Source organism: Arachis ipaensis, chromosome B7, assembly GCF_059453495.1.
Source record: "Arachis ipaensis isolate K30076 ecotype BB chromosome B7, ASM5945349v1, whole genome shotgun sequence".
In the NCBI taxonomy this organism is placed as follows: domain Eukaryota; kingdom Viridiplantae; phylum Streptophyta; class Magnoliopsida; order Fabales; family Fabaceae; genus Arachis; species Arachis ipaensis.
The window spans coordinates 3,020,105-3,039,224 of NC_142442.1; the positions used below are offsets into that span (position 1 = coordinate 3,020,105).

Consider the following 19,120-nt stretch of genomic DNA (forward strand, 5'->3'; position numbering starts at 1 on the left):
TCAGTACCGACTTCTTGGGATGAAGGCTGATACTGGGTGAGGACCAACCCTTTGGGTTGGACTTCTTTACTTGGATCCTGGGCCTTTATTATTGGGCCAGGGTATGAACACTGGTATTTAAATTACATTTTAAAATTTTCCAATACAATAATACTTACATGAGGCAAACTATAAGGGGTCAATTCGTATATTTAAGAAAGTTAAAGGGCAAAACTGAAAATAATGCGAAGTTACAGGGAACAGAGAAAGCAACAGTGTGTCACTCTTTCGCCATTTATCTTCTCTGTGCAGAGAGAGAGAGAGAGAGAGAGAGAGAGAGTTCCGACAACAATAACAATAAGATAATATGCCCTCAGCTCAAGATCCATTCTACGTTGTCAAAGAGGAGATTCAAGATTCCGTAAGTTCGCATCGTTTTGCTATTTTGATTTTTTCTTCAAATCCCTTAGGTTTTCCTTTTTCTGTACAATTTCGACATTGAATTTTGCAATTTTGATTCAACAATTGAAACTGCCAAATGATTTCTCTGTCGCTCGTATTACTCGATCCGTGAATTTTGTCGATCCACCAACTCAAATCTGATCACTGAACTGTGATACACCTATTTGGGTGAATGGTTACTATAGTGATTGGGATTTTTTGAACTGATCATGCTATTATTGAATTTGAATTCTGGATTTTGAACAGATCCCAATACAATTGCGATCTTATGGTATTGCATGTAATTATAGCTGAAAAATACTGAAAAGAAATAAAAGGGTTGAGGATCATTTTTTTTATTTAATGGTTATATGATTCTTCTATTTCGTAGAGCAGGATATTCTTAATTATACGTAAACATTTTGTGTGTTGTTAGATTGATAAGTTGCAATCTTCTTATCACCAATGGGAAAGCACTTCTGACGGTGGGGATCGAACAAATCTCTCAAAGGAAGTTCTTACTGCTTGTGAGAGCATTGAATGGCAGGTATACCTATTGCATATGCAGAACCACGCACACACTACCTTGTACTTATTTTCCTATATTGTATTGTAATCATTTACATGATTTCGGATTTGAGAACCATATGTGGCATGCTTAAGGCTTGTTTTGATTTTGTTCATGCTATTTGGGCGGGGGATGCTAGAAAAGGTTAAAAATAAGGATGGGATTGACGTTTGGAGTTATGTAGAATTGTTTTGGTTTTTACTCTGTCGATTGTGAAAACACAAGAGGGTTATTAAGTTCTTTCGTTTCTGTGGGAACATAGTGTTCGGTACACATCATAAGCAAGGCTAATATTTGGATTGAATCCTCTCTTTGCTGTATTATGGTTGTGTACACAAACCATGCAAAGTGCTGACATATGGTTTTTTTGATAGAAAGGTGGATGAATTGGACAAAGCGATTTCTGTTGCATCTAGAGATCCTTCTTGGTATGGCATTGATGAGGTCGAGATTGAAAACCGGAGAAGGTGGACCAGCAGTGCTCGCACTCAGGTATCCATGATGTCTTCCAGATTTTAGTAAGAGAAGGGTGGATTATAGTCAAATTGTTTTCTCAACCTAATGTTAATGGTTCATCTACCACTTTCTTTTATTAGTATTCCTCGCATCATATTCCCAGGTTTTCATGCCTTTGTGGCAATCCTGAATGATTCTTGTATTCAATTAGGTGCGCACAATGAAGAATTCAGTGGAAGCCGGAAAGGCCTCGAATGTGACGAACCATGCAAGTGTGAATGGGATGCGCAGGGAATTGATGAGGCTTCCTAATTCACATCAAGCTGATACATCCAACCAGTATACTGCCAACCATAATGATGATTTCATTGAATCAGAATCTGACAGACAGATGCTTCTTATGAAGTACTTAACTCCCCCTTCTTTCATTTCATTCTCTCTATCTTGCATGTAGCCTTGATTAAGCATGTCATTTGTCCTACTTTGGCATCCCTAATGATAATGCATCTCCCCATGCAAAAACCATTCTTCGTGCTATTTTATTTTGGATTTTGAATTAGATTTATTTGGTACGGATAGAAAACAGGATGAGGAGTTGGATGAGCTTAGTTTAAGTGTACAAAGAATTGGAGGTGTTGGACTTACGATACATGAAGAACTCCTTGCACAGGTATATTTGTGAGAGTTTTTGTTCTCTGATTCTTGCTATATCGGTTCAATACTAGGAGCCTAGGTAACACTTGTTTAGTTGTGTTAATGAAACTTTTTCTCATACTTCACTCTGTTCATACGAAATGTTTCTTATTCTAAAATTGTAGAAATGATGGTGTTTTTTCAGGAAAAGATTATAGATGAACTGGGTAATGAGATGGACAGTACATCCAATCGTCTAGATTTCGTACAAGTGAGTTTCTGCTTCTTGTTTTCTTAATAATGTTATAGTGTTTGTGATTTATACTTTTATAATTGCCGTCACTAACTAATTGAATATCTATTAAGTGAGCAAAGGATTCACTGTAAGAAAGAGATGATAAACTCTTGCATATTATAATTTATATACAACAGCAACACGTCCCTCGAAACCTTCATTGTTATAATTTGTATTAATGTTCAAAATTCATATATAAAGTTATGTGATCTTTAAATAACTTTCAATATTTACCGTTTATATTGGTATAACAGTCAATACTTACCTCATGTAAAGTTAAGGCTCTCATTAGACATGCCTCTGTATATAAATGGGAAAAACCTTTGAATATTGATGTGAGAGTTGAAATGTAATATTGGATTATGATTTCAGAAAAAAGTGGCAATGGTGATGAAGAAAGCTAGTGCAAAGGGTCAGATCATGATGATATTGGGTTTGCTGGCACTGTTTATTTTCCTATTCATCTTGGTGTTCTTCACCTAAACTCAGTTGAGATTGGCCCTTGTTTGTACATGAAGAGAGAGATATCTCAGTTTTTGCGAGAAGATACAAGATTATTGGGACATGCTTTAGTGTCTATTAATCAAATGGAAGCCATTTTGGTATTTCAAGGCAGTAGAATTTTATGATTGTGATGATAAAGGGACAATGTAAGGATTTAGATTCTCTGAACATTTGGATTACAAATATGATTGGATTTAGGGTTATTCGGATTAAATTGTTCTCTTAGATGTAATGTAATGTGATGTCAACTTATTTTTAACATCCTTTTAGAATGATAGCATGGAGTTTTAAACCTATTATTATTGTTATTATTATTAGTGCCTTGTCCAACACTTCATGTCCATCAAGCTGCATTTTTAGATTTAGATGTATATATTTTTATATGATACAAAGAACAAATTAAATTATACTTTAACGGTTAAGGGTTGTGTGTAAGCAACCTTTATAACCTTAAATACTAGGTTCAATTTTCTAATTTCTAGTATAGCCATTTTGGCTTCTAAGTTATATTCCGAATTCATGGCTACTTAGCTAACTCAAACATTCATGTTTTTATAATATGAAGTAAAGACCTAAAGAGCATAGATAATTCATAATTGTATTACGTGTTTGCATCAGTTCTAGTACTTTTGAATACATGTCTATTTTTATTATATAAGAGAGGATATAAATTTATTATTGAATGAGCTTATAATATATTATTTTTTTTATTGTGTCACGTCAGTTTTTTTTTGCATAGATAACAGTTTTATAATTTTCTAAAATAAAAATAATAGATTTTTATATAATATTTATACAAAAGTGATTAAATTCAATACTTATAATTACCAATTGAATTAAAAAATAACTGTTAAATACAATTAATATTATATTAAAATTATAATAATAACCATTTTTGGTTACAAATATTTAAAGTGTATAATGACACAACATTTGTTTACTATGTATATATCATGATTAGTAAAATATATTTATAATATTATCTTACATATTTTTTATTCTCATTCACAATTATTTTTTCCTAACTCTTTTTTTTTTTTAATTATTTCTAAATACACTAAAGAAAAACTTTAAAATTACACTATAAAATACAATCTACTAAAAATTATTAACAAACAAATATAGTTTGTGCGAATGATTTGTTTAAGACATTAGCCAAAAAGAAAAAAATTAACCACAATTTTTTCTCAACACTCACATTGTAGCTGGACCTCTAAACATCTAAAGAATAACTTATTGTAGTTGGCAACATGCATTCTATCGGTCGGGTACAAGTTGAGTCTTAATTCTACTCGATCAACTCGCACTCCCACCTTTTATATGTTATATATTTATATAAAAATATGTTTTAAGTAAATGCTGACTTAAAGACTTCTCGTTAAATACAAAAGATCTTTAGCTGCTAAAAAAATATTATTAATTAATAATTTAATATTTTTTTACATAAAAATTAATTCTATTTTAAATTATAATCAAATAAAAAATCTCAGCTTTCGAGTAAAATTAAGATTAAATCCAAATTCTACTCTATTTATTGTTATACTTAATTAGAAGGATATATGGTCCGAGCCTGAAGCATTTAGACCCGGCCCATGAAATGGCACAAAGCTGACCCGAGAAAAACCCAAAAAACAACTCAATTGAGTCTGGTCAGAGTTCGAGTTGCACGGCCCGGCCTGGTGAGAGTTCCTAATTATGCAGTGTCAATTTCAAAACATCTATTCCAGACCAAAAAGAAAAATTCAAAACATCTATTCTATTTATCTCTCTTCTCTCTATATGTAATAATAATAGAGTAACATATCATTTCTACTCACGAAAGTTGAAAACAGTGACACATCTACCCATAAAAAAAGGAAATTACCATTTGTACCCATAAAACATGAATTCTATATAACAAAATTATCCAAATACTAAAAAATCACATAAAACCCCAAATTACCCTTATCATCATCTGCATCATCTTTTCCCTTCCACCACCACCACCACTAACCCCATCCTCTCTCTCTCTCCTTCCATTTTCTGAGCTCGTCGTCGCTGCCAGAGTCCGTCAACTCTGCGAATTCCTTCCTCTCTCTCTCTCTCTCTTTCTCTCTCTTTCCTTCTGTATTTTGCTTCTCTCTCTTCTACTTCTTCGAATGGTTGCGTAATGTAGGTTCAGTGGTCTCTGGGTTTGTAGATTGGGGAAGAGCGGGTGGAATCGCGGACTGGACAGGGGCTGGAGCTCTGTGTCAGCGAGAGATGGAGGGCTAGCTGGAACGGGTTGGGGCAGCGATAGCGATCAGGCAACGGCAGTGGCTCTAGGATTGTAAAAGGCGGCGAAAACAGAAGGCAACGATGGTCCTGGGCTCGCGAAGGTGAGGCGAGGGGAAGAAGAAGAAAGAGAGAGGGAAAGAGTGGAGGAGGAAAGAAATGGGGAAAGGACGCGGCGGCGGCGAGTAGAGGTTGGGTGGGATTCGCCGGTGGTGGTGCGGTGGTCTCAGACAATTTGCTTTTTCTATTGTTGTTGTTGTTGCTTTATGTGAAGAAGATGATAATGGAGGTATAATAGTGGTGGTGGTGATGGTAGTGGTGAAGGAAATGAGGTGGTGGTGCCTTTAAATTGAGTGATGATGGTAATTAGGGTTTAGGATGGTGGTGAGGAAGAATTTCGATGGTGGGTTTGGAATTGGAAAAGTGGTGGTGGTGGGATAATTTGGGAATTTCAAATAATTTTTTTTGGATTTGGATATTGTTAGCAAAAGTTTATATTTCATGGGTGCAAATGATAATTTCTTTTTTTTATGGGTAAATATGTTAGCATTTTTAACTTTCGTGGGTACAAATGGTAGTTTACTCATAATAATAATAGACTAATAGGAGAACAGCACATGGTGGTTCATATAATAGGAGAGCAGTGGATAGTTCATTATTACACTTTTTTTAATTTAGATGTGGGAAAAAAAAGGTGTAGAACGTAGATATGAAGTGTATAGGTGCTTTACACAAGTGTGGTGTCAGGAGCAAAAATCGGACCGTCCGATTTTTGAGTACACAAATCGGAGGGTCCGATTTGTATTTAAAAAATTAAAAAAATTTGGAGTACTCCAATTTGTGTATTCTATTTTTTTTTATTTTTTAAATATAAATCGGAGGATCCGATTACCTTCAACAAAATTTAAATTTTCTCTTCCACATTAATTAGACTGTTCGATTAGTAAATTTAATTTTTTTTACAAAAAAATCGTATGGTCCAATTTCTTCACCCCTATTTTAGAAAAAATTGTTTCCACATTTATGTCTAATACCCACATTTTTTACAATAATGCACAACACACACATACTTCTCATATCCAAAAAAATGAGCCTCATTATATTACACAAGTGTGGAGCGGTCAAAGCAGAAAGGCATCAAAGTAAATAGAAGTTGTCAAAGGATAAGCGCATCAAAGTAAATAGAAGTTGTTTAGAGGTCAAATTTAAACCTTTGTTATATACATATAAATAGAATGACAAACCCTAAACTGAACATTTGTTAGCCGCCACTCTATTTCAAAATTCGAAAACCTATTCTCCTCCATCATCAGATCTCTCATCTCTCCCCATCTGTCTCTCCGCCTGCCAGTACCGAATCTCTCTACCGTCACCGGAGTAAACACAGGAGTATATTTGTTTGTTAATAATTTTTAGTAGATTGTATTTTATAGTGTAATTTTAAAGTTTTTCTTTAGTGTATTTAGAAATAATTAAAAAAAAAAGAGTTAGAAAAAAATAATTGTGAATGAGAATAAAAAATATGTAAGATAATATTATAAATATATTTTACTAATCATGATATATACATAGTAAACAAATGTTGTGTCATTACACACTTTAAATATTTGTAACAAAAAATGGTTATTATTATAATTTTAATATAATATTAATTGTATTTAACAGTTATTTTTTAATTCAATTGGTAATTATAAGTATTGAATTTAATCACTTTTGTATAAATATTATATAAAAATCTATTATTTTTATTTTATAAAATTATAAAACTGTTATCTATGCAAAAAAACTGACGTGACACTATAAAAAAAATTAATATATTATAAGCTCATTCAATAATAAATTTATATCCTCTCTTATATAATAAAAATAGACATGGATTCAAAAGTACTAGAACTGATGCAAACACGTAATACAATTATGAATTATCTATGCTCTTTAGCTCTTTACTTCATATTATAAAAACATGAATGTTTTGAGTTAGCTAAGTCGCCATGAATTCAGAATATAACTTAGAAGCCAAAATGGCTATACTAGAAATTAGAAAATTGACTTACCAAAAAAAAAAAAAGAAATTAGAAAATTGAACCTAGTATTTAAGGTTATAAAGGTTGCTTACACACAACCCTTAACCGTTAAAGTATAATTTAATTTGTTCTTTGTATCATATAAAAATATATACATCTAAATCTAAAAATGCAGCTTGATGGACATGAAGTGTTGGACAAGGCACTAATAATAATAACAATAATAATAGGTTTAAAACTCCATGCTATCATATTCTAAAAGGATGTTAAAAATAAGTTGACATCACATTACATTACATCTAAGAGAACAATTTTAATCCGAATAACCCTAAATCCAATCATATTTGTAATCCAAATGTTCAGAGAATCTAAATCCTTACATTGTCTCTTTATCATCACAATCATAAAATTCTAATGCCTTGAAATACCAAAATGGCTTCCATTTGATTAATAGACACTAAAGCATGTCCCAACAATCTTGTATCTTCTCGCAAAAACTGAGATATCTCTCTCTTCATGTAAAAAACAAGGGCCAATCTCAAATGAATTTAATTGCTATACATAACAGTGTAATTTAATTAGAACACCAAGATGAAGAGGAAAATAAACAGTTCATGATTTGACCCTTTGCACTAGCCTTCTTTTTTCTGAAATCATAATCAAATAGAACATTCCAATATTCATCAATATACAGAGGCATGTCTAATGAGAGCCTTAACTTTACATGATAAGTAAATATTGACTGTTATACCAATATCAAATATCAAAGTTATTTAAAGGTCACATAACTCTATATATGAATTTGAACATTAATACAAATTATACCAATCAAGGTTTTGTGGGAGAAGGCTTAGGTGTTACTGTTGTATTTAAATTCTAATATGCAAGACTTTATCATGTCTTTATTACAGTGAATCCTTTGCTCACTTGATAGATATTCAATTAGTTAGTGACAGCAATCATGAAGGTATAAAATAAAAAACTCCTCAACATGATTAAGAAAACTAGATGCGGAAACTCACTTGTACAAAATCTAAATGATTGGATGTACTGTCCATCTAATTACCCAGTTCATCTATAATCTTTTCCTGAAAAAGCATCAACATTTTGACCATTTTAGAATAAGAGACTTTTCATAAGAATAGAGTGAAGTATGAGAACAAGTTTCATTAACACAACTAAACAAGTATTACCTGGACTTGCCACTTAGGCTCCTAGTATTGAATCAGAGAAGAAAAAGCCCTCACAAATACACTTAAACTAAGCTCATCCAACTCCTCATCCTGCTTCCTATCAGTACCAAATAAATCTAATTCAAAATCCAAAATAAAATAGCAAGAATACGACGAATGGTTTTCGCATGGGGAGATGCATTTTCATCAGGGATGCCAAGGTAGGACAAATCACATGCTTAATCAAGGCTACACGCAAGATAGAGAGAATGAAATGAAAGACAGGGTAGTTAAGTACCTTCATAAGAAGCAGCATCTGTCTGTCAGATTTTGATTCAATGAAATCATCGTTATGGTTGGCAGCATACTGGTTGGATCTATCTCTATTCGACTTGGCAACTACAAATAGTTCAAGTCGCACAGTCAATGTCCACTTGCTGGTTAATCCAAAGAAAGAAAGAAAGGTGGGGCGTCCAAAAAGCCACAACAACATTAATTGAGAAGATATACCTTAAAAGTATAGCCAACTTCCTCAAAAACCAATAATCTTTAGAGAAGACTGGACCCTCTTTATAATTATACTTGTACATATCCTCAATTAAGCTCTAATTAGAGTGTAACACTTGATTGGAACGCAAACATGTTTAAACCCTTGTACATGTTTCATAGAATCAAACATGTACATTCGTGTGGATCCTGAGGACATTCAAACCATCGATCCCATACCAATATCATAATAACTAATAAGAATAAGTGGATCAAGCCTACTTTCCACGTTTTGCAGCAAACTGAAATTTAAGCCATATCAATATCATAATAACTAATAAGAATAAGAACAACATGAACTTCTAATTGAGACAATAATTAGTAGATCTCATAATCAATTTCAACTTTCTTCTTGTATCATATATCAGCAATTTCTCATTTCTTCTTTACCCAAAAAAAAAAAAATGCTTACTCTATGCATATGACTGACACATTTGCTTTCTCAAGCTCTTCCAATTTTTCCTGCATACTTTAAGAAAAAACACGGGGGTAGCAATAAACATCGCAAGAAGCTCTGACAGATAACAGAACAATTCAGAATTCGCAAAGAACTTTGCTTGCAACAAAATTAGATTCCACTTTCCTAGTAAGCAAATCAAAATTATAAGAAAGAAAGAACCTGAAGGTATTTGATGTCATGATTGACGTGCTTAAGTTCTGCATGAATCCTCAGCTTACCTATTTTCTCAGACACAGTAACTAGTGGGTGGAATAATAATCAGAAGGCTGGAAATCAAGCAAATGTCAAAGATGATCAGATAATCACTTCAAAAGTTTTCAATGATTCCACCACTATCATGTTTGCGCACCACAAGTGCTACACTAAAAACACTTTCCTTTTCCTTTTTTTGTTCTTTTGGCGGTATTTGGATCTTCTCATGTTATTGTCTTTTCATGTTTCAATCTTTGCCATTGATTAAAATTGAATGTTTATCTTTTAACGGTGGAGATTGAAACACAACTTAAAACATGAGAAGATCGAAATCCTTTTGCATCTCCCTAACATAAAGCAAGAATAATTTCTTAAGGAAGAGACAATGATATCTCCTCTTTAAGAATTTGACTTTGATCTACTAATACAAAACATGAGTGTTGTCTCTCATAAATCAGCAATAAATTTTTTTCAAAAGTTAATAAAAATAAAAAAATAAATGAATTTAAATTGATACCAGAGCAAAACCCCAGATGTAAGGGAGAGATGAACGAATCACAGAGATTCACAAAGGCGTTCGTCGAGATGCCACTCCACGCGTCCCTTTTGTGCCGCTTAGGATGTACACAATCTGTGCCATCACTATGAACCACCACGATCTGTTCAACACCACCACACCCCAAATTGTAGGAAACCAAACATAGAAATTAGACGGAGTAGTATAATAGTATTATTCACTCTGATCAGTCTGTATCTCAACAAGAAGCCAACGGAAATAGGACCCTATAGCAACCCCACTCTCCCCAAGCCAATTTCCAAATTCAGCCTTTCCTTTCCTCCCCTTTATACGCGCCATGCGCACACCCACGTCTTAGCATGGCATTTCCCTTTTCTCAATGTCTGCCAAGTTAACAATACTTGGGGACTCATCCAATTTCTTAATTCCGAAACTGTCGCCGAACCTTTTGTGTCTATATACCTGCCGCGCTTTGGGGTATTTATGTATGTTATAAAATAACAGCCATGACGGCGCCATGGTGATATGCTGTTGCGGATTTTGAGCTCTCCGCCGTAGTAAAGCTGTTTTGTCTCGGTAATCACGACAATCTACTACTATCCACGGTGGAATTGGCGGGTTTAGGTTGCAATTTTTTTGAATTTGAGATGTAATTTAGTAATTTAGAAAACCATAAAACCGGATCGAGAACCCACTTTATTTTGATATCGGTGTCACTAAATTGAAATTATTTTCAGTTAAAAAGGTTTCTCATTATGTTAACTAATTAAAAAAATAAATAAAATAGACTCTTAATTGATTCAAACATAAATCTTCAACCTCCTTTATGTATAGAATGTCTTCTTTAAATGGGAAATTTAAAACCTTACTAATAATATTTAATTAGTAAGGTCGTGACATCAAAGGATAGCTGTTCTTTTTTATCTTTGTCTTGTTCTTTCATCTCAGTTAGAACCACACGTCTCTGTCCATTACATATTTGAACCTTGATACCATTCTTCAAACTTAAATTCCCGTGGTATTAACCTTTTAAATGTAACATTTGTAGGCCTTCACAGACAAGTCTAAAGATTGATATAAAATCTTTTCTTATGTTCTCCCTCCAATCTTCACGCGTCCATTCAGCCTTCTAACTTTTTTTTTGTCTCTAGCCAAGAATCCAAATCCGAATCATAATATTTTGAAATTATTCTTTTTTGTGATAAATGCAAAAAATGCATTCTAAAAAATAGATTTTCATCGAAAATACTCCACTTGACTTATCTTATGTATCGACGCTCAGTTTATCAGCCTTATGGTCTTTAGAAAAGGCAAATCTGAAAACCCACTATTACCAGACCCGTACATGTAATCGTAACAAAACTGGCTTTTTTACAAATATTTCAGACATGGCACCTTTCTTCCCTAACTTAAAAAATAGCATCAAAAGAAAATTACAAACACTAGGACTCAAGCAATTTTCTAATTTGTAATTTAACTACTTAGTAAACAAGTATCTACTAGCTTAGAGGATAACTCAGTTTTTGATTGCTGAAGGCGAGTGATGACTGAGAGTAAAAAACATGCCACAGAATTATGGCTTAAAAAATACATGTATATGCACAATGCTTTTTTGTGCATATACATGTATTTTTTAAGTCATAATTCTGTGGCATATTTTTGGCTATCAGTCATTACTCGCCTTTAAAACTGAGTTATCCTCTAAACTAGTAGATGTTTGTTTACTTTAATTTACAAATTAGAAAATTGCTTAATCTTACTGTTTGTAATTTTTTTATGTTTTTTAACTTAGAGAAAAAAGATGTCATGTCTGAAATATCTGAAAAAAGCCAGTTTTGTTACGATTATTATGATTATGGTCTGGTAATAGTGGGTTTTCAGATTTGTCTTTCCCTCTTCCATATAGGGTGATGGTTAATCAGTTTTCTGATGAAATAGAGCGTCCATACACAAGATAAGTCAAGTGGATTATTTTCGATGGAAATCTATTTTTGAGAATGTATTTTTTGTATTTATCACAGAAAAGAATAATTTCAGAATATTATGATTCGAATTTGGATTCTTCGCTAGAGACCAAAAAAAATTTGAAAATTGAATGGACAAATGGAGATTGGTGGAAGAACATAAGAAGATTTTATATCAATCTTTAGATCAGTCTGTAAAGGTCTAAAAATGTTGTATTTAAAGGGTGAATACCATGGAAATTTAAGTTTAAACGATGGTATAAAGGTTCAAATATGTAATGGACAGAGAAGTGGGTTCTAACTGAGATGAAAGAACAAAAAAAAAAAAAAGCTATCGTCTATGTCACAACCTTACTAAATATTATTAGTAAAATTTTAAATTTTCCATTTAAAGAAGGCACTCTATACATAAAGGAGGTTAAAGATTTATGTTTGAATCGAGAGTTTACTCGAGGTATTTTTTTTGTTTATTTTTTTTAATTAGTTAACATGATGAAAAACCTTCTTAACTGAAAATAACTTCAATTTAGTTACACCTACCTCAAAATAAAGTGGGCTCTCAATCCAGTTTTATGATTTTCTAAATTACCAAATTATATTTTAAATTCAAAAAAAAATTGCAACCTAAACCCGCCATTTTCATCGTGGGCAGTTGTAAATCACCGTGATTACCGAGACAAAACAGCTTTGCTACGGCGGAAAGCTCAAAATCCTCAACGGCATATCACCATGGCGTCGTCATGGCTGCTATTTTATAACACGCATAAATACCCCAAAGCGCGGCAGGTATATAGACACAAAAGGTTCAACGAACAGTTTTGGAATTAAGCAGTACAAAGGGGAGGAAAGGAAAGGCAGGCTGAATTTGGGAATTATCTTGGGAGAGTGGGGTTGCTATAGGGCCCTATTTCCGTTGGCTTCTTGTTGAGATCCAGACTCATCGGGGCGAATAATACTATTATACTACTCCGTCTAGTTTCTATGTTTGGTTTCCTACAATTGGGCACCAGAGCTCTTGTTCTTGAAGCTTTGTGAGCCCTCTTTTTAATTATGCCATGGAGGATAGGATGAATACGTTAAAAGATGGCTAGTGAGGGTTGGTGGTGGAGCGAAAAGGGAAGAAACGACAAAGAGGGAAAGGGGTGGCCGCAAAAGGGAAGGGGATGGGTTATTGGCAAAAGGAGAAGGGAGGCGAGGCATAACAAGAAAGAGGGAAGAGTGGGAGTGGAGGGGAGGGGTGGGAGTGGTGGTGGATGGCAGCTGCAGATTAAGGGATATATAAAATAAGTATTTTATAATTAAGTTAGTATGTTTGAAATAAAGATTAACATATAGAAATTTTTGTACTTTCCATACATAACATATGTCTCCAAAAGGATTTTAATAATGAGTTTACATTTTCAATATATAATAAAGTAACTTTGGTCTTTCTAACCCCAGTTTAATATATGCATATTGGATCAACAATCTTCAAACTACAACACTTAACTCTAAAAGCAAAAACTAACACCGCAAACAATTTAATCAAAATAATAAAAGCTAAATTATTTTCCTTTTATAAGAAACTCGCAAGTCGCAATGGATGCAACCTTTCACGGCCTTTGACACACTCCAACGCTACTGTGCCGGCACTTGGACTTACTCAACCTCTTGAGTTAAGACCAAGTCAGCCTAACCCTCAATACTTAGCAAGAAAGCTAAGAACACAAGAGAACACAAGAGAAAGGAAGCTTTGGTGGAAAGAACACTTTATTACTCAAATGTTGGTTACAAATGATTCACACACCTTACACTAACTCTTACCTCCTATTTATAGCCATCCACCTCCTCAATGGATGGTTAAGATCAAATCTAATCAACGGTCCAGATTAATCATCCAGAACTTTCTTTACAAATATCTATCCTACCACAACTTTCCAATTGTTTCTAGATTATTCCATACCACTCTTTATACTTCTATATACATCTACACTCTTCTAGAATACTCTATGATCTTCTAGAGTCTTCTAGAACCTTCTAGGATATTCCAGGAACTTCTAGGACATTCTAGAACGTTCCAGAACCATCTAGAGCATTCTCAAATACTCTAGAAAACTCTACAAACACTGTTAAATTTAACCTTCTAAAATTTACCGTGACATTCTCCCCCACCTAATGCGCAGACGTCCTCGTCGCGTTCTGTTCATGATAGCGCTTTAGGTGTTCTTGGAATTGCCACAGATCTTCGCGAGTTTCCCAGCTAGCTTCGGTTATCGGGAGCCCTTTCCACTTGATCAAGTATTGGATACTTGGTGGCACCCCTCTTCGTCGCACGATGCGATTAGCTAAGATCTCTTCAATTTCTTTATCAAAGGATCTAATTACCACGGGTGGAGCACGACTCGAGTTACCTCTACTCGGTTCATCTTGGTCTTCATGATATGGTTTAAGCATACTCACATGGAAGACCGGGTGAATCTTCATAGAGGGAGGGAGTTGTACTTTGTAAGCAACCTCCCCAACACGTCCAATGATCTCAAATGGCCCTTCGTATTTGCGGATTAATCCCTTATGAACCTTGCGAAAGGCTTTGAATTGTTGTGGAAGAAGTTTGATCATTACCTTGTCTCCCACTTGATAGCTTGCATGCCTCCTCTTCTTATCTGCCCATTTCTTCATCCTCTTGGCAGCTTTGTCGAGGTAAGAACGAGTGACATCTGCTTGTTCTTCCCAAGACTTAATCATATGATAAGCTCCAGGGCTCTTCCTTGAGTAAGGGGAAGGAAGAGAGTGAGGTGTAAGCGGTTGTTGTCCAGTCACGATCTCGAATGGACTCTTCCCTGTAGACTCACTCCTTTGCAAATTGTATGAAAACTGAGCAATGTCGAGGAGTTTTGTCCAATCTTTCTGATTAGCGCTTACGAAATGCCTCAAGTAACACTCGAGTAAGGCATTCACTCTCTCAGTCTGCCCATCGGTTTGAAGATGGAAGCTTGTTGAAAAATGAAGCTCTGACCCAAGGAGTTTGAACAACTCTGTCCATAGTCGTCCTGTGAAGCGTGGATCTCGATCACTAATGATGCTTTTAGGCAATCCCCAATATTTCACCACATTCTTGAAGAATAGTCGTGCTGCCTCTTCTGCAGTGCAATCAATAGGGGCGGGTATAAAGGTAGCATACTTCGAAAATTGATCCACTACCACGAGAATAGATCCAAACCCCTCGGACTTTGGTAAGGTAGAGATGAAATCTAGAGAGACACTTTCCCACGGTCGCTCCGAAGGAGGCAGAGGTTCCAACAACTCACTTGGTGTCTTATTTTCAATCTTATCTTGTTGGCACACAAGACAAGTCTTCACATAGCTCTCCACTTCATCTCTCATTTGGGGCCAATAATAAGAAGATTCAATGAGTGCCAAGGTCCTTCGCTGACCTTGGTGACCAGCCCACTTGGTGTCGTGGCATTCTCTCACTAATTTTCTTCTTAGATTTTCCCATTTAGGGACGTATAGTCTTCTCCCTTTTGTGTAGAGAAGGTCGTTTTCTAACCAAAATCTTTTGGTCTTACCTTCTCTAGCCAACTCCACCAACTTCTTGGCTAATGGGTCGTGATGCAACCCTTCCTTGATGGTATGCACAATATCTCCTTCCACCATAGAAATGGCCGCCAACTCAGCCTTGCGACTCAACGCATCTGCTACCACATTAGTCTTGCCTGACTTGTATTCGAATTCGAAATCAAACTCAGCCAAGAAGTCTTGCCACCTAGCTTGTTTGGGGCTTAACTTCTTTTGAGTTTGGAAGTAGCTTGTAGCCACATTGTCTGTCTTGACGATGAAGTGTGAACCAAGCAAGTAGTGACGCTAAGTTCTCAGACAATGCACCACCGCGGTCATCTCCTTCTCTTGGACAGTGTATCGCCTCTCTGTATCATTCAACTTGCGACTCTCAAAGGCAATAGGATGTCCTTCTTGCATCAGAACTCCTCCAATAGCGTAGTCAGAAGCATCAGTGTGGACTTCAAATACCTTTGAGTAGTCGGGTAGTGCTAGTACTGGTCCTTCTGTGATAGCAGCCTTCAACTCATCAAAGACCTTTTGACACTCCTTTGACCATTCCCAAGAGTGATTCTTCTTGAGAAGATCAGTTAATGGTGCAGCCTTAGCGGAGTATCCCTTGATAAACCTCCGATAGTAATTAGCCAACCCAAGGAATGACCTCAATTCAGATACCTTGTTTGGCGGCTCCCACTCTTTGATAGCCTTCACCTTTCCTTGATCCATGCAGAGAGTTCCACCATTAATGATGTGTCCCAAGAAGTGGACTTCGTCCCTTGCAAATGAACACTTTTCCTTCTTCACATATAGGTTATTCTCTCGCAAGATCTTGAACACGGTTCGTAAGTGTTCTACATGTTCCTCCAAAGTATTGCTATAGACAACAATGTCATCCAAGTAGACCACTACAAACCGATCAAGGTAAGGTCGAAAGATCTCATTCATCAAGGTACAGAAGGTCGCAAGAGCGTTGGTCAAGCCAAAAGGCATCACCAACCACTCATACGATCCATACCTCGTGACACACGTGGTCTTAGGCTTATCACCATCGGCAATTCTCACTTGGTGATATCCTGACCTCAAATCTAGCTTTGAGAACCACTTGGCTCTACCAAGTTGATCAAACAAATCGGCTATCAAAGGAATGGGGTATTTGTTCTTGATGGTTACCTTGTTAAGTGCTCGATAGTCGATGCATAGTCTCAATGAACCATCATGCTTCTTTTGGAATAAGACTGGTGCGCCATAAGGTGCCTTCGATGGACGGATGAACCCAGCATCTAGCAAATCCTTGAGTTGCTTCTTCAACTCCTCGAGTTCTGGCGGTGCCATTCTATACGGTGTTGAGGCGGGCGGCTTTGCTCCTAACTCCAACTCAATCTTGTGGTCCACCTTCCTCCTAGGTGGTAGTTGTTTTGGCAACTCAGGAGGCATCACATCCTTATTTTCTTCAAGGACTTCCTTGATTTCGGGAGGAACGTCTTCTCTTTCAAGTGTTGACTCCTCTTGTAGTAGAGCCAAATATGTAATCTCTCCCTTCTTGAACCCTTTCTTGAGTTGCATAGCGGAGAGTATCGGTGGTCCTCCAACTTTAGAGACTATAGGGACCATGCATGGAGACCCTTTCTCCATGACGCATACTACGTCGTAGTATGGCATAGGTATTATATTTGCCTTCCTTTGCAAATCGAGCCCGATGACTATTTTAAAATCATCCATGGGTGCTACTGAGAAATCCACAAGGCCCTTCCAAGAACCAAGAGTCATCTCAACCCCTTTTGCTACTCCCTTAAGGGGTTCACCCTTGGTATTCATGGGTTTGAACCAACCATTCTTTTCGGTGATCTTCAACCCAAGCCTCCTTGCTTCATCAGGCGTGATGAAGTTGTGTGTAGCACCAGTGTTGATCATAGCCATGACAGGTTTTTCATTGATAAAGGCTTTGACATACATCAAGCCTTTCTTTTCTACAGTGCTTGCCTCTTTGCTCTTCACAGCATTTATGTGTTGGATAGATCCAACACACTCAGTTACTTGAGTTTGAGCTTCTCGTTCCTCGGCGATAGATGCCAAAGTCCCTAGCTTGGGACAATCCTTCATTTGGTGTGGTCCCTTGCACACGAAGCATCCTCCTTTGGGCACGAAAGCCTTCTTCTTTTCTTCGTACTCTTTCTTTGAAGAGTATTTTCCTTCCTTCTTGGTTGAGAAACTCTTCCCCTTGTCTCCCCCACCTTTAGCAGAACTAGGCTTGGAGGAAGACTTGGATTTAGAGTCTCCCCTATGATACTCAGTGAGTGATTCGGCCACCACGATGGCCTCATCGACATCCTTAACATTCCTTCTTTGTAGTTCTTGCTTTGCCCAAGGTTGGAGTCCATCAATGAAGAAGAACAATGCATCCTCTGATGCTAAGTTGGGGATTTGAAGCGTGAGAGTAGTGAACTCCTTTACGTAGTCGCTAATCGTACTCTTGTGCTTCAACTCCCTCAACTTCTTCCTTGCTTCATAAACCACATTCTCAGGGAAGAATTGTCTTTTCAATTCCCTTTTGAAATCTTCCCATGTGGCTATGTTGCAAGTACCTTTTTCCATATCTACGCACTTTCTCCTCCACCACAAAGTAGCATTATCAGAAAGGTAGAGAGCTGCAGTGCGTACCTTTATTGCTTCTTCGACCACCCCTTGGCCTTCGAAGTACCTCTCCATTTGCCATAGGAAGTTCTCCACCTCGCGAGCGTCCCTTATGCCCTTGAACTCCTTTGGCTTGGGGAGATCAATCTTTGTCATCTCCCTTATAATGGTTGGTCGAGATTTTGCCTCCTCGAACCAAACTCGAACTTCCTCAAATAGCTTTAAGGAATTCTCAAGCTTCTCTTCGATTTGGAGCATGCTTTCTTTGAAAGCATCTAGTTCTCCCAACACGTGAGCCTCGAGGGTCTCCTTGTCATGTTCTACCCTTTGGAACCACTCATCCATAGAGGATAGAACATTTTCCAACATAGAAACTCTTTCTTCTAAGAAGTTAGAGTCCTTACCTCTAGGCTCACTTGAAGAACGGACCTTCTTGCCTCCCCATTGAGAAAGAATAGTATCCCTTCCCCTTTGAGATTCAACATGCTCCATGGTGATACTAGAAGCCATTCCCACAAGCGACTTGTGCTCCCTCTCGAACCTTGCTCGGATACCAAATTGTCACGGCCTTGGACACACTCCAACGCTACCGTGCCGGCACTTGGACTTACTCAACCTCTTGAGCTAAGACCAAGTCAGCCTAACCCTCAATACTTAGCAAGAAAGCTAAGAACACAAGAGAACACAAGAGAAAGGAAGCTTTGGTGGAAAGAACACTTTATTACTCAAATGTTGGTTACAAATGATTCACACACCTTACACTAACTCTTACCTCCTATTTATAGCCATCCACCTCCTCAATGGATGGTTAAGATCAAATCTAATCAACGGTCCAGATTAATCATCCAGAACCTTCTTTACAAATATCTATCCTACCATAATTTTCCAATTGTTTCTAGATTATTCTATACCACTCTTTATACTTCTATATACATCTACACTCTTCTA

General features: G+C 36.3%; 2 protein-coding genes and 1 long non-coding RNA gene across 4 annotated transcripts; 1 reads left to right on the forward strand and 2 right to left on the reverse strand.

Moving 5' to 3' along the window:
* The first annotated feature begins 226 nt into the window (after positions 1–226).
* On the forward strand, positions 227–3,208 carry SYP61 (syntaxin of plants 61). Of its 2 annotated transcripts, none has more exons than XM_016311569.3 (7): positions 227–400; positions 857–967; positions 1,367–1,480; positions 1,656–1,849; positions 2,024–2,114; positions 2,283–2,348; positions 2,745–3,208. In XM_016311569.3, exons 1-7 carry the CDS (start codon positions 347–349, stop codon positions 2,853–2,855), a joined length of 741 nt encoding a protein of 246 aa, XP_016167055.1. In that variant the 5' UTR covers positions 227–346; the 3' UTR covers positions 2,856–3,208. The 2 variants fall into 2 exon arrangements, with proteins under 2 accessions (XP_016167055.1, XP_016167056.3); XM_016311570.3 differs by having other exon boundaries at positions 245–400; positions 1,363–1,480.
* A 4,172-nt stretch (positions 3,209–7,380) lies between these two features.
* On the reverse strand, positions 7,381–10,605 carry LOC107609988 (uncharacterized). Its single transcript, XR_015892037.1, has 8 exons — positions 10,041–10,605; positions 9,491–9,597; positions 9,284–9,340; positions 8,836–9,113; positions 8,624–8,724; positions 8,347–8,443; positions 8,176–8,241; positions 7,381–7,800 (listed from the first exon to the last, which is right to left on the reverse strand). It is a non-coding gene; the product is annotated as an uncharacterized LOC107609988 (long non-coding RNA).
* Positions 10,606–15,845: 5,240 nt separating this feature from the next.
* Positions 15,846–19,013, reverse strand: LOC148550165 (uncharacterized). Its single transcript, XM_088493936.1, has one exon. It carries the CDS (start codon positions 18,680–18,682, stop codon positions 15,848–15,850), a length of 2,835 nt encoding a protein of 944 aa, XP_088350062.1. The 5' UTR covers positions 18,683–19,013; the 3' UTR covers positions 15,846–15,847.
* Positions 19,014–19,120: the final 107 nt, after the last annotated feature.

Coding starts and splice junctions, on each gene's coding strand:
- LOC148550165 (XM_088493936.1), bottom strand. CDS start 18,682: ATGGCTTCTAGTATCACCATGGAGCATGTTGAATCTCAAAGGGGAAGG.
- SYP61 (XM_016311569.3), top strand. CDS start 347: ATGCCCTCAGCTCAAGATCCATTCTACGTTGTCAAAGAGGAGATTCAA. Junction 401..856: donor AAGAGGAGATTCAAGATTCC/GTAAGTTCGCAT, acceptor GTGTGTTGTTAG/ATTGATAAGTTGCAATCTTC. Junction 968..1,366: donor GTGAGAGCATTGAATGGCAG/GTATACCTATTG, acceptor TTTGATAGAAAG/GTGGATGAATTGGACAAAGC.